The 16,498-nt window shown below is 46.1% G+C and overlaps 1 protein-coding gene across 5 annotated transcripts in view; it reads left to right on the top strand.

Moving 5' to 3' along the window:
• Positions 1-16,498, top strand: part of LOC139279464 (carabin) — a 246,818-nt gene that overhangs the window by 82,434 nt on the left and 147,886 nt on the right. For all 5 annotated transcript variants that reach the window (XM_070898596.1, XM_070898594.1, XM_070898593.1 and 2 more), the window contains one exon: positions 1,472-1,586. In XM_070898596.1, coding sequence (XP_070754697.1) covers positions 1,472-1,586 — 115 coding nt within the window. The remainder of the gene's footprint in view (positions 1-1,471; positions 1,587-16,498) is intronic.

Raw genomic sequence — 16,498 nt, 5'->3', positions numbered from 1 at the left:
TAACTGCTCAGTTCTGGAACTTCAGGAAGGATAAGAACATAAGAAATAGGAGCTGGAGTCGGCCATTCAATAAGAGCATGGCATATCTTTGACTTCAACTCCACTTTCCTGCCCGATTCCCATATCCCTTGATTTCCTGGTAGAGTCCAAACATCTATCTATCTCAGCCTTGAATATGCTCAATGACAGGGCATCCACAGTCCTTTAGGGTGGTGAATTCTAAAGATTCACAACCCTCTGAGTGATGAGGCCCAATCTACTCATCATAGGACCAATCCTCTCTTCCCAGGGATCAATCTAGTGAACCTTTGTTGCACCGCCTCTGAGAAGTATGTCCTTGTACACGAATCACTGAAAGTTAACATGCAGGTGCAGCAAGCAATTAAAGCAAATGGTATGTTGGCCTTTACTACAAGAGGATTTCAGTATAAGAGTAAAGACGTCTTACTGCAATTATAGGGCCCTGGTGAGACTACACCTGGAGTATTGTATACAGTTTTGGTCTCCTTACCTAAGGAAGGATAGATTTTCCATAGAGGTAGTGCAACAAAGGTTCACCAGACTGATTCCTGGGATGGGGGATTGTCCTATGAGGAGAGATTGAGTAGACTAGGCCTATATTAGAAGAATGAGAGGTCATCTCATTGAAACATACAAAATTCTTGCAGGGCTTGACAGGGTAGATGCAGGGAGGATGTTTCCTCTGGCTAGAGCCAGGGGTCACGGTCTCAGAATAAGGGGTCGGCCATTTAGGACTGAGAGGAGAAGAAATTTCTTCACTCAGAGGGTGGTGAATCTTTGGAATTCTCTACCCCAGAGGGCTGTGGAGGCTCAGTCTTTGAGCATATTCAAGACAGAGATCGATAGATTTTTGGATATTAAGGGAATCAAGGGATATGGGGATAGTGCAGGAAAGTGGAGTTGAGGTAGAAGATCAGTCATGATCTTATTGAATGGCGGAGTAGGTTCGAGGGGCCGAATGGCCTACTCCTGCTCCTAATTCTTATGTTCTTATCTATCAATCACAGTTTTGAAATTTTCAATTGACAGCCTGAACTGCTTTTTGGGAGAGAGTTCCAGATTTCCACTGGTCTTTGAGTGAAGACATGCTTCCTGACATAACTCCTGAACAGCCTAGAAGAATTTCCTCCTCAAATCCTCTCTAAACCTCTTAGTAATTACTTTAAATCTATGCCCCCTGGTTATTGACCCCTCTGCTAAGGGAAATAGGCCCTTCCTATCCACTCTATGTAGACCCCTCATAATTTTATACACCTCAATAAGGTCTCCCCTCAGCCTCCTCTGTTCCAAATTCTATGCGCAAAGTTTTAATTCTTCTTAATTGTGCAGTAACGAGTTTGGAATTGTGTAATTATAAAAAGTAGCTCAACTTGTGCTGATGATTGAACGCTGTTTTCTATCACGTTTGTGGAATGGTACTAATTGACACATTCTGTTTAAATCCTGGCAGGAGGACCTGGAAGTAGCACCATTACTGTTCATCACCACTTGGTTCCTGACCCTTTTCACATCCTTACCTTGTTGGGACTCGGTACTGGTGATCTGGGACCTGATCATTCTAGATGGTAAGAGCACTGTCCTGGACAAAATATTACAGAGCAGAATTATTTACAATGACCTGTAAACAACTTGTATTTATATAGCGCTTTTAACGTATTAAAATGTCCCAAAGCACTTCACAGGAGTATTATAAGACAAAAAAAAAATCTGACACCGAGCCAGGTAAGAAGAAATTATGGCAGATGACCAAAAGAGGTAGGTTTTAAAGAGCGTCTTAAAGGAGGAAAGAGAGATAGAGGGGCGGAGAGGTTTAGGAAGGGAGTTCCAAAGCTTCGGACCCAAGCAACTGAAGGCATGGCCATTGATGGTTGAGCGATTATAATCAGGGATGCTCAAGAGGGCAGAATTAGAGGAGTGCAGACATCTCGTGGGGGGAGGTGAGCTGGGCTGCTGGTGGTGATTACAGAGATAGGGAGGGGCGAGGCCATGGAGGGATTTGTAAACAAGGATGAGAATTTTGAAATCGAGGCGTTGCTTAACTGGAAGCCAATGTAGATCAGCAAGCACGGGGTGATGGGCGAGTGAATTAGGACACGGGCTGCCGAGTTTTGGATGACCTAAAGTTTATGTAGAGTGGAATGCGGGAGGCCAGAATATGATGGACACAGGCAGCTGCACAGAATGGCCATCTGTGAATACTTCTATAAAAAAAAGAAAAAAAAACTTGCATTTGTATCGCACCTTTCACAACTACTGGACGTCTCAAAGCGCTTTACAGTCTATGAAGTACTGGAAGTGTAGTCACTGTTGTAATGTAGTAAAAATGAAATAATCCAACCTTGATAATACAAAGCTGGTGTTACTAGTTCCACTGTGGTGCTTTTTCTATCGAACCATAGAATGTACAGCTCAGAAGGAGGCCATTCAGCCCATCGTGCTTGCGTGGGTTCTCTGCTATCCACTTAGTCCCATTTCCTTGCAATTTTCTACATGTTTCCTTTTCAAATATTTATCCATTGCCCTGTTAAAAGTTGTCATGGATTCTGCTTCCATCACTTTCTGGTCAGGTGTTCTGTGTTCCAACGACCCTCTAGCCCTCTGGCCTTTGTTACCTTGGCGATGATCTTAAATTGATGCCCTTAGCAATCAGTAGAAACAACTGTTACCTATTTACCCTCTCAATTCCTCATAATCCTTTCACATCTTCTCTTAATACAGTGAAATGAGCCTCAATTTAAGAACTAGGAGTAGGAGTAGGCCATTCAGCCCCTCGAGCCTGCCCTGCCATTCAGTGAGATCATGGCTGATCTTCTACATCAACTCCATTTTCCTTCCCTATCTCCCTATCCCTTGATTTTCTTAATATCCAAAAATCTATCGATCTCTGTCTTGAATATACTCAAAGACTGAGCCTCCACAGCCCTCTGGGGTAGAGAATTCCAAAGATTCACCACCCTCTGAGTGAAGAAGTTTCTCCTCATCTCAGTCCTAAATGGCCGACCCCATATTCTGAGAATGTGACCCCGGTTCCAGACTCCCCAGCCAGGGGAAAAACATCCTCCCTGCATCCACCCTGTCAAGTCCTGTAAGAATTTTGTATGTTTCAATGAGATCACACCTCATTCTTCTAAACTCTAGAGAATATAGGCCTAGTCTACTCAATCTGACCTCATAACCATACTCTGGTCTCTCTTTATAGAATTGCAAAAGGAGGCCATTCTGCCCATAATGCCTGCCCCTGCTCTTTCTCCACAGCCCTGTAAATTTTTCCCTTCCAGCATTTATCCAATTCCCTTTTGAAAATTATTATTGAACCTACCTCCACCCTTTAAGGCAGCACGTTCCAGATCATCATAACTCGCCGCGTAATTAAAATGTTTCCTCAAACCGCCTCTGGTTCTTTTGTCATTTACCATAAATTTGTCTCCTCTCGTTACTGACCCTACTGCCACTGGAAACAATTTTTCCTTATAACTGAAGAGTCACATCACCTGCACCCTCTTCATGACTTGGACATTTAAAGAAGCTGGGTTAACGAGGTCCGAGTGGGACTGGGTTTGTCCTTTTCTCAATCCGTCATGGGGCGCGCTTTCAACTCTGGAGCAGGAGATCGCGGGTTCAGGTACTGCTGCAGACTTGTGCACCGGTGCGGAACTGAGGGAGTGCTGCACCTGCTGGAGGTGTTGTCTTTCAGATGAAGCATTACACTGAGGCCCTGTCTGCGCTCTTGGGTGGCACTATTTGAAGAATGGGTGAAATTCTGCTGGTATCCTGGTTAATATTTCAACCCCTCGACCAACACCATCAAAAGATCTAATTCATTCGTTCATATGCTGGTTATGGGATCTTGCTGTGCCCATAATGGTTGCCACGTTTGCACGCATAGCAACAGTGACTACCACTTGAAGTTGGTTGTAAAGCGCTTTGGGACGTCCTGAGGAAGTGAAAGTCAATTTTCTAAACGCGAGTGCAATCATTTCCTTCCTGCAATGCGAGTAGCTGTTCTTCCCGAGCTTGTATGTTCAGTGGGAACATGTCGCTTCCTTTGGCAGTCTGTCGGGGAGAGCTTGACGCTGGTCCGTGGACGGACCGCAGCTCAGCAGCTCTGTGCCCGAGCCCATTCTGAGCCGAGCCACCCCAGCCAGGACCGATGCATGGGTGTCGCCAGTGTGCTTGTGCCAGACCAACACTGCTCACGGCAGCAACCCGCCAAGGCCCCCTTCAACAGCACCTCCCGCGACCTCCTCCCCCACCTGGAGGGACAAGGACAACAGGCGCATGGGAATACCAGCACCTCCAAGTTCCCTCCCATTCTGACTCAGAAACAGCAGCGAACCCGGGGACTGGGAGAAATTTAGAACAGAGGAGGACAAAGGGTTTGATTAGGGCAGGGAAAATAGAGTACGAGAGGAAGCTTGCAGGGAACATTAAGACGGACTGCAAAAGCTTCTATAGATATGTAAAGAGAAAAAGGTTAATAAAGACAAACGTAGGTCTCCTGCAGTCAGAATCAGGGGAAGTCAGAACGGGGAACAAAGAAATGGCAGACCAATTGAACAAGTACTTTGGTTCAGTATTCACTAAGGAGGACACAAACAACCTTCCGGATATAAAAGTGGTCAGAGGGTCTAGTAAGGAGGAGGAACTGAGGGAAATCCTTATTAGTCAGGAAATTGTATTGGGGAAATTGATGGGATTGAAGGCCAATAAATCCCCAGGGCCTGATGGTCTGCATCCCAGAGTACTTAAGGAGGTGGCCTTGGAAATAGCAGATGCATTGACAGTCATTTTCCAACATTCCATAGACTCTGGATCAGTTCCTATCGAGTGGAGGGTAGCCAATGTAACCCCACTTTTTAAAAAAGGAGGGAGAGAGAAAACAGGGAATTATAGACCTGTCAGCCTGACATCGGTAGTGGGTAAAATGATGGAATCAATTATTAAGGATGTCATAGCAGCGCATTTGGAAAGAGATGACATGATGGGTCCAAGTCAGCATGGATTTGTGAAAGGGAAATCATGCTTGACAAATTTTCTGGAATTTTTTGAGGATGTTTTCAGTAGAGTGGACAAGGGGGAACCAGTTGAAATGGCGTATTTGGACTTTCAGAAGGCTTTCCTCAAGGTCCCACACAAGAGATTAATGTGCAAAGTTAAAGCACATGGGATTGGGGGTAGTGTGTTGACGTGGATTGAGAACTGGTTGGCAGACAGGAAGCAAAGAGTAGGAGTAAATGGGTACTTTTCAGAATGGCAGGCAGTGACTAGTGGGGTATCGCAAGGTTCTGTGCTGGGGCCCCAGCTGTTTACATTGTGCATTAATGATTTAAACGAGGGGATTAAATGTAGTATCTCCAAATTTGCGGATGACACTTAGTTGGGTGGCAGTGTGAGCTGCGAAGAGGATGCTATGAGGCTGCAAAGTGACTTGGATAGGTTAGGTGAGTGGGCAAATGCATGGCAGATGACGTATAATGTGGATAAATGTGAGATTATCCACTTTGGTGGTTAAAAACAGAGAGACAGACTATTATCTGAATGGTGACAGATTAGGAAAAGGGGAGGTGCAACGAGACCTGGGTGTCATGGTACATCAGTCATTGAAGGTTGGCATGCAGGTACAGCAGGCGGTTAAGAAAGCAAATGGCATGTTGGCCTTCATAGCGAGGGGATTTGAGTACAGGGGCAGGGATGTGTTACTACAGTTGTACAGAGCCTTGGTGAGGCCACACCTGGAGTATTGTGTACAGTTTTGGTCCCCTAATTTGAGGAAGAACATTCTTGCTGTTGAGGGAGTGCAGCGAAGGTTCACCAGACTGATTCCCGGGATGGCGGGACTGACCTATCAAGAAAGACTGGATCAACTGGGCTTGTATTCACTGGAGTTCAGAAGAATGAGAGGGGATCTCATAGAAACGTTTAAAATTCTGATGGGTTTAGACACGTTAGATGCAGGAAGAATGTTCCCAATGTTGGGGAAGTCCAGAACCAGGGATCACAGTCTAAGGATAAGGGGTAAGCCATTTAAGACCAAGATGAGGAGAAACTTCTTCACCCAGAGAGTGGTGAACCTGTGGAATTCTCTACCACAGAAAGTTGTTGAGGCCAATTCACTAAATATATTCAAAAAGGAGTTAGATGTAGTCCTTACTACTAGGGGGGGATCAAGGGGTATGGCGAGAAAGCAGGAATGGGGTACTGAAGTTGCATGTTCAGCCATGAACTCATTGAATGGCGGTGCAGGCTTGAAGGGCCGAATGGCCTACTCCTGCACCTATTTTCTATGTTTCTATGTAAGAAATAGGAGCAGGAGTAGACCACATGGCCCCTCGAGCCTGCTCTGCCATTTAATACGATCATGGCTGATCTGATCATGGACTCAGGTCCACTTCCCTGCGCGCTCCCGATATTGCCTTGTCGGTTAAGAAACGATCTATCTTTGTCTTAAATTTATTCAATAATCCAGCTTCCATAGCTCTCTGAGGCAGTGAATTCCACAGATTTATAACCCTCAGAGAAGAAATTCCTCCTCATCTCTGTTTTAAATGGGCGACCCCTTATTCTAAGATAATACCCTCTAGTTCTCGTCTCCCCCATTAATGGAAACATCCTCTCTGCATCCACCTTGTCAAGCCCCTTCATAATCTTATGCGTTTCGATAAGATCACCTCTCATTCTTCTGAATTCCAATGAGTAGAGGACCAACCTCCTCAACCTTTCCTCTTAAGTCAACCCCCTCATCTCCAGAATCAACCTAGTGAACCTTCTCTGAACTGCCTTCAAAGCAAGTATATCCTTTCGAAAATATGGAAACCAAAACTGTACAAAGTATTCCAGGTGTGGCCTCACCAATACCCCGTAACAGTAGCATACTCTGTATAACTAGAAATATATCAGCCATCCCTTCATTAAAGCAGTGTGTGTAGTGTGGAAATAGATTAAGTAACTTTACCACATCTAATTTGCTAAAGGTACCATTTTGCACCATTTCCTGGGTAGTCATTGCACCATGAGGGCTAAATCACTAATGGAGCTCTCTATGGCAACTTAGCACATGTGGCATGAACAGGTTAACTCTAGCACAGTCAGCTGCACCTAGATTAAAACAAGTGCGAGAGGTAACCTAGTCTCTCAAGCCCATGACCTCCACAACCAAGAAGGACAAGGGCAGCAGGCGCATGTGGACACCACCACCCCCACGTTCCCCTCCGAGCCACGCACACAATCCTGACTTGGGAATATATTGGCCGTTCCTTCATCATTGCTGGGTCAGAATCCTACCTCACAGACTATGGGAACATAGAAATAGGAGCATGAGTAGTCCATTTGGCCTCTCGAGCCTGCTCCACCATTCAATGAGATCGTATCAGATTTTCTACCTCAACTCACACCATACCCATAATCCCTTGATTCCCTTAATAACTAAAAAAGAATAAAGAAAGAAAGACGTGCAATTTATGTATCACCTTTCATGACCACCGGACGTCTCAAAGTGCTTTACAGCCAATTAAGTACTTTTTGAGAAATGCAGCAGCCAACTTGCACATAAACGACAATGTGGTAAACTGAGGCCCTGTCTGCTCTAACGTCTTATCCGAAAGAAAGACACATTTATAAAGGGCCTTTCACAACCACTGGACATCTCAAAGCGCTTTACAGCCATTGAAATACTTTTGAAGTGTAGTCACTCTTATAATGTGGAAGAGACAGCCCCTCCGACAGTGCAGCACTCCTCAGTGCTGCACTGGGAGTGTTAGCCAGATTTATGTGCTCAAGTCTCTGGTGTGGGACTTGAACCCGCAACCATTCAGACTCCGAAGTAAGTGTGTTACCCACTGAGCCACAGCTGTGACTACACTTCGAAACTACTTCATTGGCTATAAAGCGCTTTTGGGTGTCCTGAGGTCATGAAAGGAGCTATATAATTGTAACTTTTTCCTTTTTCTTTCGTGCAAGCTAGAGGAGCAGTCACAATGGCCTGGATTTCTCAGTCGAAGTTGTGGCAGGCTATGCATGGATTGTCCTGAGCACCAAGGCAGATATTGATTCATAAACCTTATAACTGTACCCGAGTCAACAAGAATTGGCATTTACATAGTGCTGTTTAACATAGGACCTTGTTGTGTATAAATTTGCGGCCAAGGGTCCTACATTACACCAGCAACTACACTTGCTGTAAAGCGCTTTGAGACGTCCTGAGGTCATCAAAGGCGCTATACAAATTCAAGCAATATTCTATTTAATTTATTAAAGGGGCTGCGCGGTCCATTAAAAACACCATGTATTGGCGGGTTTTTCCATTTAACATCCAATGAACCAGCTGCGCGAGAGCTCCATAGTGCTGCGTGACCACGCTGCTTTATGGAACATGGAACGCAAGTCTTTCTTTTTTTCGAGAAGTGTGGTCGCTGAGGGGCATGAATCGGCTATAGGGTTAATGCCTCCTTTACGATGCGGTTTGCATCATAGTATCATAGAAATTTACAGCACGGAAGGAGGCCATTCGGCCCATCGTGTCCATGCCGGCCGACCAAGAGCTATCCAGCCTAATCCCATTTTCCAGCTCTCAGTCCATAGCCCTGTAGATTACGACACTTCAAGTGCACATCCAAGCACTTTTTAAATGGGGTGAGGGTTTCTGCCACTACCACCCTTTCAGGCAGTAAGTTCCAGACTCCCACCCCCCTCTGGGTGAAGAAATTTCCCCTCAAATTCCATCAAATTACTTTAAATCTATGCTCCCACCCCCACCCCACCCCCCTTCCCTGGGTTCTTGCTGAGGGAAATAGGTTCGTCCTAGCCACTCTATCTAGGCCCCTCATAATTATATACACAACAATGAGGTCTCCCCTTAGCCTCCGCTGTTCCAAAGAAAACAAACCCCAGTTTGAGGCAAACGCGTTACGGGTTCACACAATAGTATCTCAATTCGTAATCTATATCCCACGGGCATTTACAACTGCGCAGAGAAGCACAAGCTGGCACAGTGCCCTGTGCGTGTGTTGAAATTCAGATCTGCAGCAACTTGCCACGGCTTCTTCGGCAGCACCTCCCAAACCCGCGACCACCTAGAAGGACAAGGGCAGCAGGTGCATGGGAGCACCACCACCTCCAAGTTCCTCTCCAAGTCACACATCATCCTGACTTGAAAATATATCACCATTCCTTCATCGCTGGGTCAAAATCCGGGAACTCCCTCCCTAACAGCACTGTGGGAGCACCTTCACCACATGGGACTGCAGCGGTTCAAGAAGGCGGTTCACCACCACCTTCTCGAGGGCAATATATGTTGGCCTTGCCAGCGACGCCCATATCCCAGGAACCAATAAAACAAAAACACCGCAATTGTATTTTGGACGAAATACACGTGGGCCACTCCCCACCAAGGTTTGACATTTTTGACAAACATGCTACTTCTGGCCCAGCTCCAAGATGTATGAATTTAAAATTTGAATTTTCGAAAGAGTCCTCACACGATGAAGGCATTGCTGACAATAGAGGAAGAATTTTGCCGACGGGCATTTAGCCTGCAAAGGCAGATCAGAGCTAACGGTTAGGGTGTGTCCCCTCTGTGCCTCCGGTGTGGCTCTGAAGCTATTTCCAGCCCCTGGCGACGCTCCACTTGTGGCATCAGCTTGGGATCGGCAGTTGAGCTGACTCCAGGAGCGTTGCAGAATCTCCCTGTTGGAATGAGTCCCCTCCCACTGAGGATTGAAAACCGCTGGGGCTATCCTCCATGACTTTCTAACCTTGACTGCAGGGGTAGGTAGCATAGAAAGAAAGACTTGCATTTATATAGCGCCTTTCACGACCACTGGATGTCTCAAAGAGCTTTACAGCCAATGAAATACTTTTGGAGTGTGGTCACTTTTGTAATGTGGGAAATACAGCAGCCAATTTGTGCACAGCAAGCTCCCACAAACAGCAATGTGATAATGACCAGATATCTGTTTTTGTTATGTTGATTGAGGGATAAATATTGGCCAGGGCACTGGGGATAACTCCCATGCTCTTCTTCGAAATAGTGGCCATGGGATCTTTTACATCCACTTGCGAGGGCAGCCAATGAAGTACTGCTTTTTTAAGTGTAGTCACTGTTGTAATATAGGAAATATATTAATGTAGTTAAGAGTCAAACATATTGACGTGGGACTGGAGTCATATATAAACCAGACTGGGTAAGGAAGAGAGGTTTCCTTCCCTCAAGGACGGCCGTGAACCAGTTGTTTTTTTTTGCAACAATCCGACAGCTTCGTGGTCACTTTTATTGAGACCAGCTTTTTATTTCCACATTTTGTAAACTGAATTCAAATTCTCAAACTGCTATGGTGGGAGTTAAACTTGACGTTCTCTGGATTATTATTCCATAAGAACATCAGGAATAGGAGCCGGAGGAGGCCATACGGCCCCTCGAGCCAGCACCGCCATTTAATATGATCATGGCTGATCTTCGACCTCAACTCCACTTTCCTGCCCGATCCCCATATCCCACAATTCCCTTAGTCCAAAAATCTATCAATCTCTGCCTCGGAGCCCTCTGGGGCAGAGAATTCCAAAGATTCACCACCCTCTGAGTGAAGAAATTCTTCCTCATCTCAGTCCTAAATGGCTGACCCCTTATCCTGAGACTGTGAACCCTGGCTCTCGACACTCCAGCCAGGGGAAGCAACCTCTCAGCATCTACCCTGTCAATCCCCCTCAGAATTTTGTATGTCTTATTTCAAGGAGATTACCTCTCTTTCTTCTTAACTCCAGAACCCACGACACTTACCGCCATTCTGTGCATATGTGAGCAAGTGGTACAGACAGCAGCAACATTGAAGTATAAGCATGGCAATGATTGGGATCTTGGATTTAAACTTGTATGCCCCCCCATTCCTCCCACCTTCACTACAGCTCCCCCCCCCACCCCCCCCATGCCCCCCAGGCTCGATGATATGAAAATACATGGTACACAAAAAACAAAACCTCGGACACTACTGGTTTATAGGACAGGCAGGCAATTTGAAGGGTTTTGATGGCGTCAATAAGGAGAAACTGTTTCCAGTGGCAGGAGGGTCGGTAACCAGGAGGCACAGAGTTAAGGTAATTGGTAAAAGAACCAGAGGGAGATGAGGGGACATTATTTTTTTTTACGCAGCGAGTTGTTGTGATCTGGAACACGCTGCCTGAAAGAGCGGTGGAAGCAGATTCAATAGTGACTTTCAAAAGGGAATTGGATAAATACTTGAAGCGGAATAAATTACAGGGCTGTGGGTGTAATGTACGCACCTGTGAGCATGCTCGCAGGTTCATCGAGCTGTTGCGTTGTGAGTGGCTTAGTCAATCACGTGATGTTCACAAGACTCAATAAAACCCCAGCCAGTTGGGTTCGGGGGATCCACGATGAGGCAGGTGGTTGTGAGCCTGGTGGATGAACTGGTAATGTGTAGTGTGATTGTTAAACCTTTGGTAATAAAGCAACTAGTTCTTAATAGCAACGTGTTGCTATGAATTCTTAAGCAAAGTACCCATGAAGCAAATACATTACCATGGGGATAGAGCGAGGCTGGGGGGGGGGTGGGACTAATTGGATAACTCCTTCAAAGAGCCAGTACAGGAACAATGGGCTGAATGGCCTCCTTCTGTGCTCTATGATTCTATCTGGACTTTCGGAAGTTCCCACTCCCTCCCCAGAGAGGATTGCTGAGTTCAGTAACACCAGTTGGTTCCTATCTATTGAGCAGGGTACAAATGTACTCTTGATACGATCATTTTAGCTGAACTAATCTGCATTAGTGGTGAAACTCTGAGATTCCCCTTAATGATTGGCATGATCGAGACCATTTTATGTGGCTCTTAACCTCCGGCCTCGACTAGTCCTGGCCGGTCTCCTACTTTCTACTCTCCGTGAACGTCAGCTCATGCAAAACTCGCACCAAGTCCCGCTCACCCATCATCCCCTATGCTCGCTGACCTACATTGGCACCCCTGCAACACCACCTCGCCCCTCCTTATTCCTGTAACCTCCTCCAGCCCCACAACCCTCCGAAATCTATGCGCTCCTCCAACTCTGGCCTTTGCGCGTCCCCGATTTCCATCGATCCACCATTGGCGGCCGTGCCTTCGGTTGCCAGGGCCCTAAGCTCTGGAATTCCCTCCCTAAACCTCTCCACCTCTCGACCTCTCTATTCTCATTTAAGACTCTCTTTAAAACCGACCTCTCTCAGCGAGCTTTTGGTTACCTGTCTTAATATCTCCTTATGTGGCTCGGTGTCAAATTTTTTCTGATAATCACACCTGTGATGCGCATTGGGATGTTTTACTAAAGGCGCTATATAAACGCAAGTTATTGTTGTTCCTTATGTTACTATGAAGCTGTCCTGGAAAGTTACAGAGCAGGTTCACCAAAGCTGAAGAGCGTAGCACAACACAATCTCCCGTGGCACTGTTGTAACCGCAGTGCCTCATGTTAGTGCAGAAGCTGCGTGAGTGAAGGTTATTGTCACTACAGGTGTCCCTATATTCGATGGTGTATATCTACAAACCCAGTTGTACACACACTTGAGAAGTATAAGGTTAGAAATTGCATTCAGCCTTGTCCTTGTACGCATGGAGAGCATGATTATAACCAATACTTCTCTATTTTTACGTTAACACTACAGAAGGGGAACTTAGGACCTTAGAGCTTTACTGCACAGAGGAGGCCACGATGTTCGAATTCTTTATTAGAGCAATCCCAAACTGATCCCTCAGCCCCGCTCTCTCCCCCTAGCCCTGTATCAACCCAAAACTAATCCCACTGCCCCGCTCTCTTCCCCCTAGCTCTGTATCAATCCCCAAACTAAGCCACAGCCCCGCTCACTCCCGATAGCCTTGCATCAATCCCAAACTTATCCCACTGCCCCGCTCTCTCCTCCATGAAAGGCGCTGTATAAATGCAAATCTTTTTTTAAATTTTTATTTCCCCCCACCCCTTCCTCCCACCTGCTCAAAGCCAGATTGAGGTTTTAATCATCTGCATATTATTTTGGATTTCAAGCTCTGGAGTGCTATTTTCCCGAACCTCTCAAACTACTACTTCTTCTGCTGACAACCTGTGTTGCAGTCGGCACAATGAATAACACTTGTTGCTGAGAATTCCTTCAGTGACCCCTAGGGCCCTCCACGTCGCCCTCCACACGTCTCTCTCTCTCTACGTCTCTCTCTCTCTACGTCTCTCTCTCTCTACGTCTCTCTCTCTCTACGTCTCTCTCCCTCTACGTCTCTCTCCCTCTACGTCTCTCTCCCTCTACGTCTCTCTCCCTCTACGTCTCTCTCCCTCTACGTCTCTCTCCCTCTACGTCTCTCTCCCTCTACGTCTCTCTCCCTCTACGTCTCTCTCCCTCTACGTCTCTCTCCCTCTATGTCTCTCTCTCTCTACGTCTCTCTCTCTCTACGTCTCTCTCTCTCTACGTCTCTCTCTCTCTACGTCTCTCTCTCTCTACGTCTCTCTCTCTCTACGTCTCTCTCTCTCTACGTCTCTCTCTCTCTACGTCTCTCTCTCATTGTCTGTAGGTTTAATAAAGAAAGACTTGCATTTCTATCGTATCTTTCACGGATGTCGTAAAGCACTTTATAGCTAATTAAGTACTTTTGAAGTGTAGTCACTGTTGTAATGCAGGAAACGCTGCAGCAAATTTGTGCACAGCAAGCTCTAACAAACAGCAATGAGATAATGACCAGATAATCTGTTTCAGTGATGTTGGTTGGTGGATAAATATCATCCAGGGCACCAGGGGATAACTTCTCAGCTCTTCTTCAAAATACTGCCACGGGACCGTTTACGTCCACCTGAGAAGACAGACGGGGCCTCAGTTTAACGTCTTATCCGAAAGATGGGATATATAAAAATAGGTGTGTGTAGTTATGTGTCTATATGCATTATTTGTATATAAATCAGATTAATACAATGTTTGTCCCAACATGCCTCATGTTTTTTTATTTATATTCGTGTCTGAGCCAACCCTTCTGTATATATTATCTTGTACGTTTTTTGTGCTTGATGTGTTTTGAAAACAGATCATTTAAAAAAAAAAAAGAACCATTTGAAATCATCAAATTTGCTTAAATAAACAGAGCTCCATTTTTGTTCCGTGCTAACCCAGCAGTTCTCGGCCAGAGCAGAGGCTTAGGGGACTACAATTGGCCCCCGTGTTTCTGGGCATCGGACAAGAAACAAACATGGTGTTCATGCTCCTGATTTGGTATCTAGTGATCCAGCTGGAAAGTGTGTGCCAGTGTGTGTATGCGAGTGTGTGTGTGTACAAGAACGTAAGAAATAGGAGCAGAAGTAGGCTATTTGACGCCTCGAGCCTGCTCCGCCATTTAATAAGATTATGGCTGATCTGATCATGGACCCAGCTCCACTTCCCTGCCCGCTTCCCATAACCCTTTATTCCCTTATCACTCAAAAGTCTGTCTATCTCCGCCTTAAATATATTCAATGACCCAGCTTTCCCAGCTCTCTGGGGCAGAGAATTCCACAGGTTTACAACCCTCTGGGAAGAAATTCCTCCTCATCACAGTTCTAAATGGGCGACCCCTTATTCTGAAACTATGCCCCCTAGTTCTAGATTCCCCTGCGAGTGAAAATATCCTCTCTGCATCTACCTTCTTGCGCCCCCTCAGTATCTTGTATGTTTCAATAATATCACCTCTCATTTTCTGAATTCCAATGAGTAAAGGCCCAACCTGCTCAACCTTTCTTCATAAGTCAACCCCTTCATCTCAGGAATCAACCTAGTGAACTGTCTCCAATGCTGTCTTACCAATACCCTGTACAGTTGCAGCAAGTCTTCTCTGCTTTTATACTCCATCCTCTTTGCAATAAAGGCCAACATTCCATTTGCCTTCCTGATTACTTGCTGTACCTGCGTACTAACTTTTTGTGTTTCATGCACACGTACCCTCAGGTCCCTCTCTACTGAAGCACTTTGCAATTTTTATCCATTTAATTTATAATCTGCTTTTCCAATTTTTCTGCCAAAGTGAACAACCTCACATTTTCCTGCATTATACCCCATCTGCCAATTTTTTGCCCACTCACTTAGCCTATCTATATCCCTTTGCAGATTCTTTTTGTCCTCCTCACAACATGCTTTCCCACCCATCTTTGTATCATCAGCAAACTTGGCTACATTACACTCTGCCCCTTCATCCAAGTCATTAATATGGATTGTAAATAGTTGAGGCCCCTGCCCTGTGGCACCCCACTAGTTAGCGTTTGCTGGACGGAAAATTACCCATTTATCCTGACGCTCTGTTTTCTGTTAGTTAGCCAATCTTCTATCCATGCTAATATATTACCCTCACGGAAGTGTCAGTGTGTGTGAAAGAGAGATTGAGAAAAAGGGTTATTCTTTATTGTGATGGTCTTAGGGAGGCGATGTTGAATCTCCGCATCAATGTCTGCCTTTGTTGATAAGAGGCTCCCGAGGTATGGGAAGTGGTCCACGTTGTCGAGGGCCACGCCGTGTATCTTGATGACTGGGGAGCAGTGCTGTGCGATGAGGACAGGCTGGTGGAGGACCTTTGTCTTATGGATGGTAAGCGTAAAGCTCATGCTTTCATATGCCTCGGTGAATACATCGACTATATCCTGGAGTTCAGCCTCAGAATGTGCGCAGAGGCAGGCGTCGTCCGCGTACTCAACGAGAGAGGTTGGGGTGCGCCAATGCAGCCTTCGGCCACCTGAGGAAAAGAGTGTTCAAAGACTAGGCCCTCAAATCTACCACCAAGCTCATGGTCTACAGGGCTGTAGTAATACCCACCCTCCTATATGGGTCAGAGGCATGGACGATGTACAGTAGACACCAAGTCGCTGGAAATATATCACCAACGATGTCTCCACAAGATCCTGCAAATCCCCTGGGAGGACAGGCGCACCAACATCAGTGTCCTTGTCCAGGCTAACATCCCCAGCATTGAAGCACTGACCACACTCGATCAGCTTCACTGGGCAGGCCACATAGTTCGCATGCCAGACTCAAGACTCCCTCAACAAATGTTCTGTGTGGAGCTCCTTCATGGCAAACGAGTCAAAGGTGGGCAGCAGAAACATTACAAGGACACCCTCAAAGCCTCCTTGGTAAAGTGCTACATCCCCACTGACCTGGGAGTCCCTGGCTGAAGTCCGCCCTAGGTGGTGAAAGTGCATCCGGGAGGGCGTTGAGCTCTTCGAATCTCAATGCCGCGAGCGTGACGAGGTCAGGCGCAGGTAGTGGAAGGAGAATGCGGCAAATCAGTCCCATCCCCCTTTTCCCCGACGAATGTCTGTCCCACCTATGACAGGGTCTGTGGCTCTCTTATTGGACTGTTCAGCCACAGAGAACTTGCTTTAGGAATGGAAGCAAATCTTCCTCGATTCTGAGGGACTGCCTATGATGGTCTTAGGGAAGAATAGCTCACTCGCTCATGAAGTTATAGGCCTCTTGGCGGAGGAATGTAAGGGCTGGTC

This window comes from Pristiophorus japonicus, chromosome 14 (genome assembly GCF_044704955.1).
Source record: "Pristiophorus japonicus isolate sPriJap1 chromosome 14, sPriJap1.hap1, whole genome shotgun sequence".
Classification (NCBI taxonomy): domain Eukaryota; kingdom Metazoa; phylum Chordata; class Chondrichthyes; family Pristiophoridae; genus Pristiophorus; species Pristiophorus japonicus.
The sequence above is the reverse complement of the archived record's forward strand: the minus strand, read 5'-3'. Positions and strand labels throughout refer to the sequence as shown.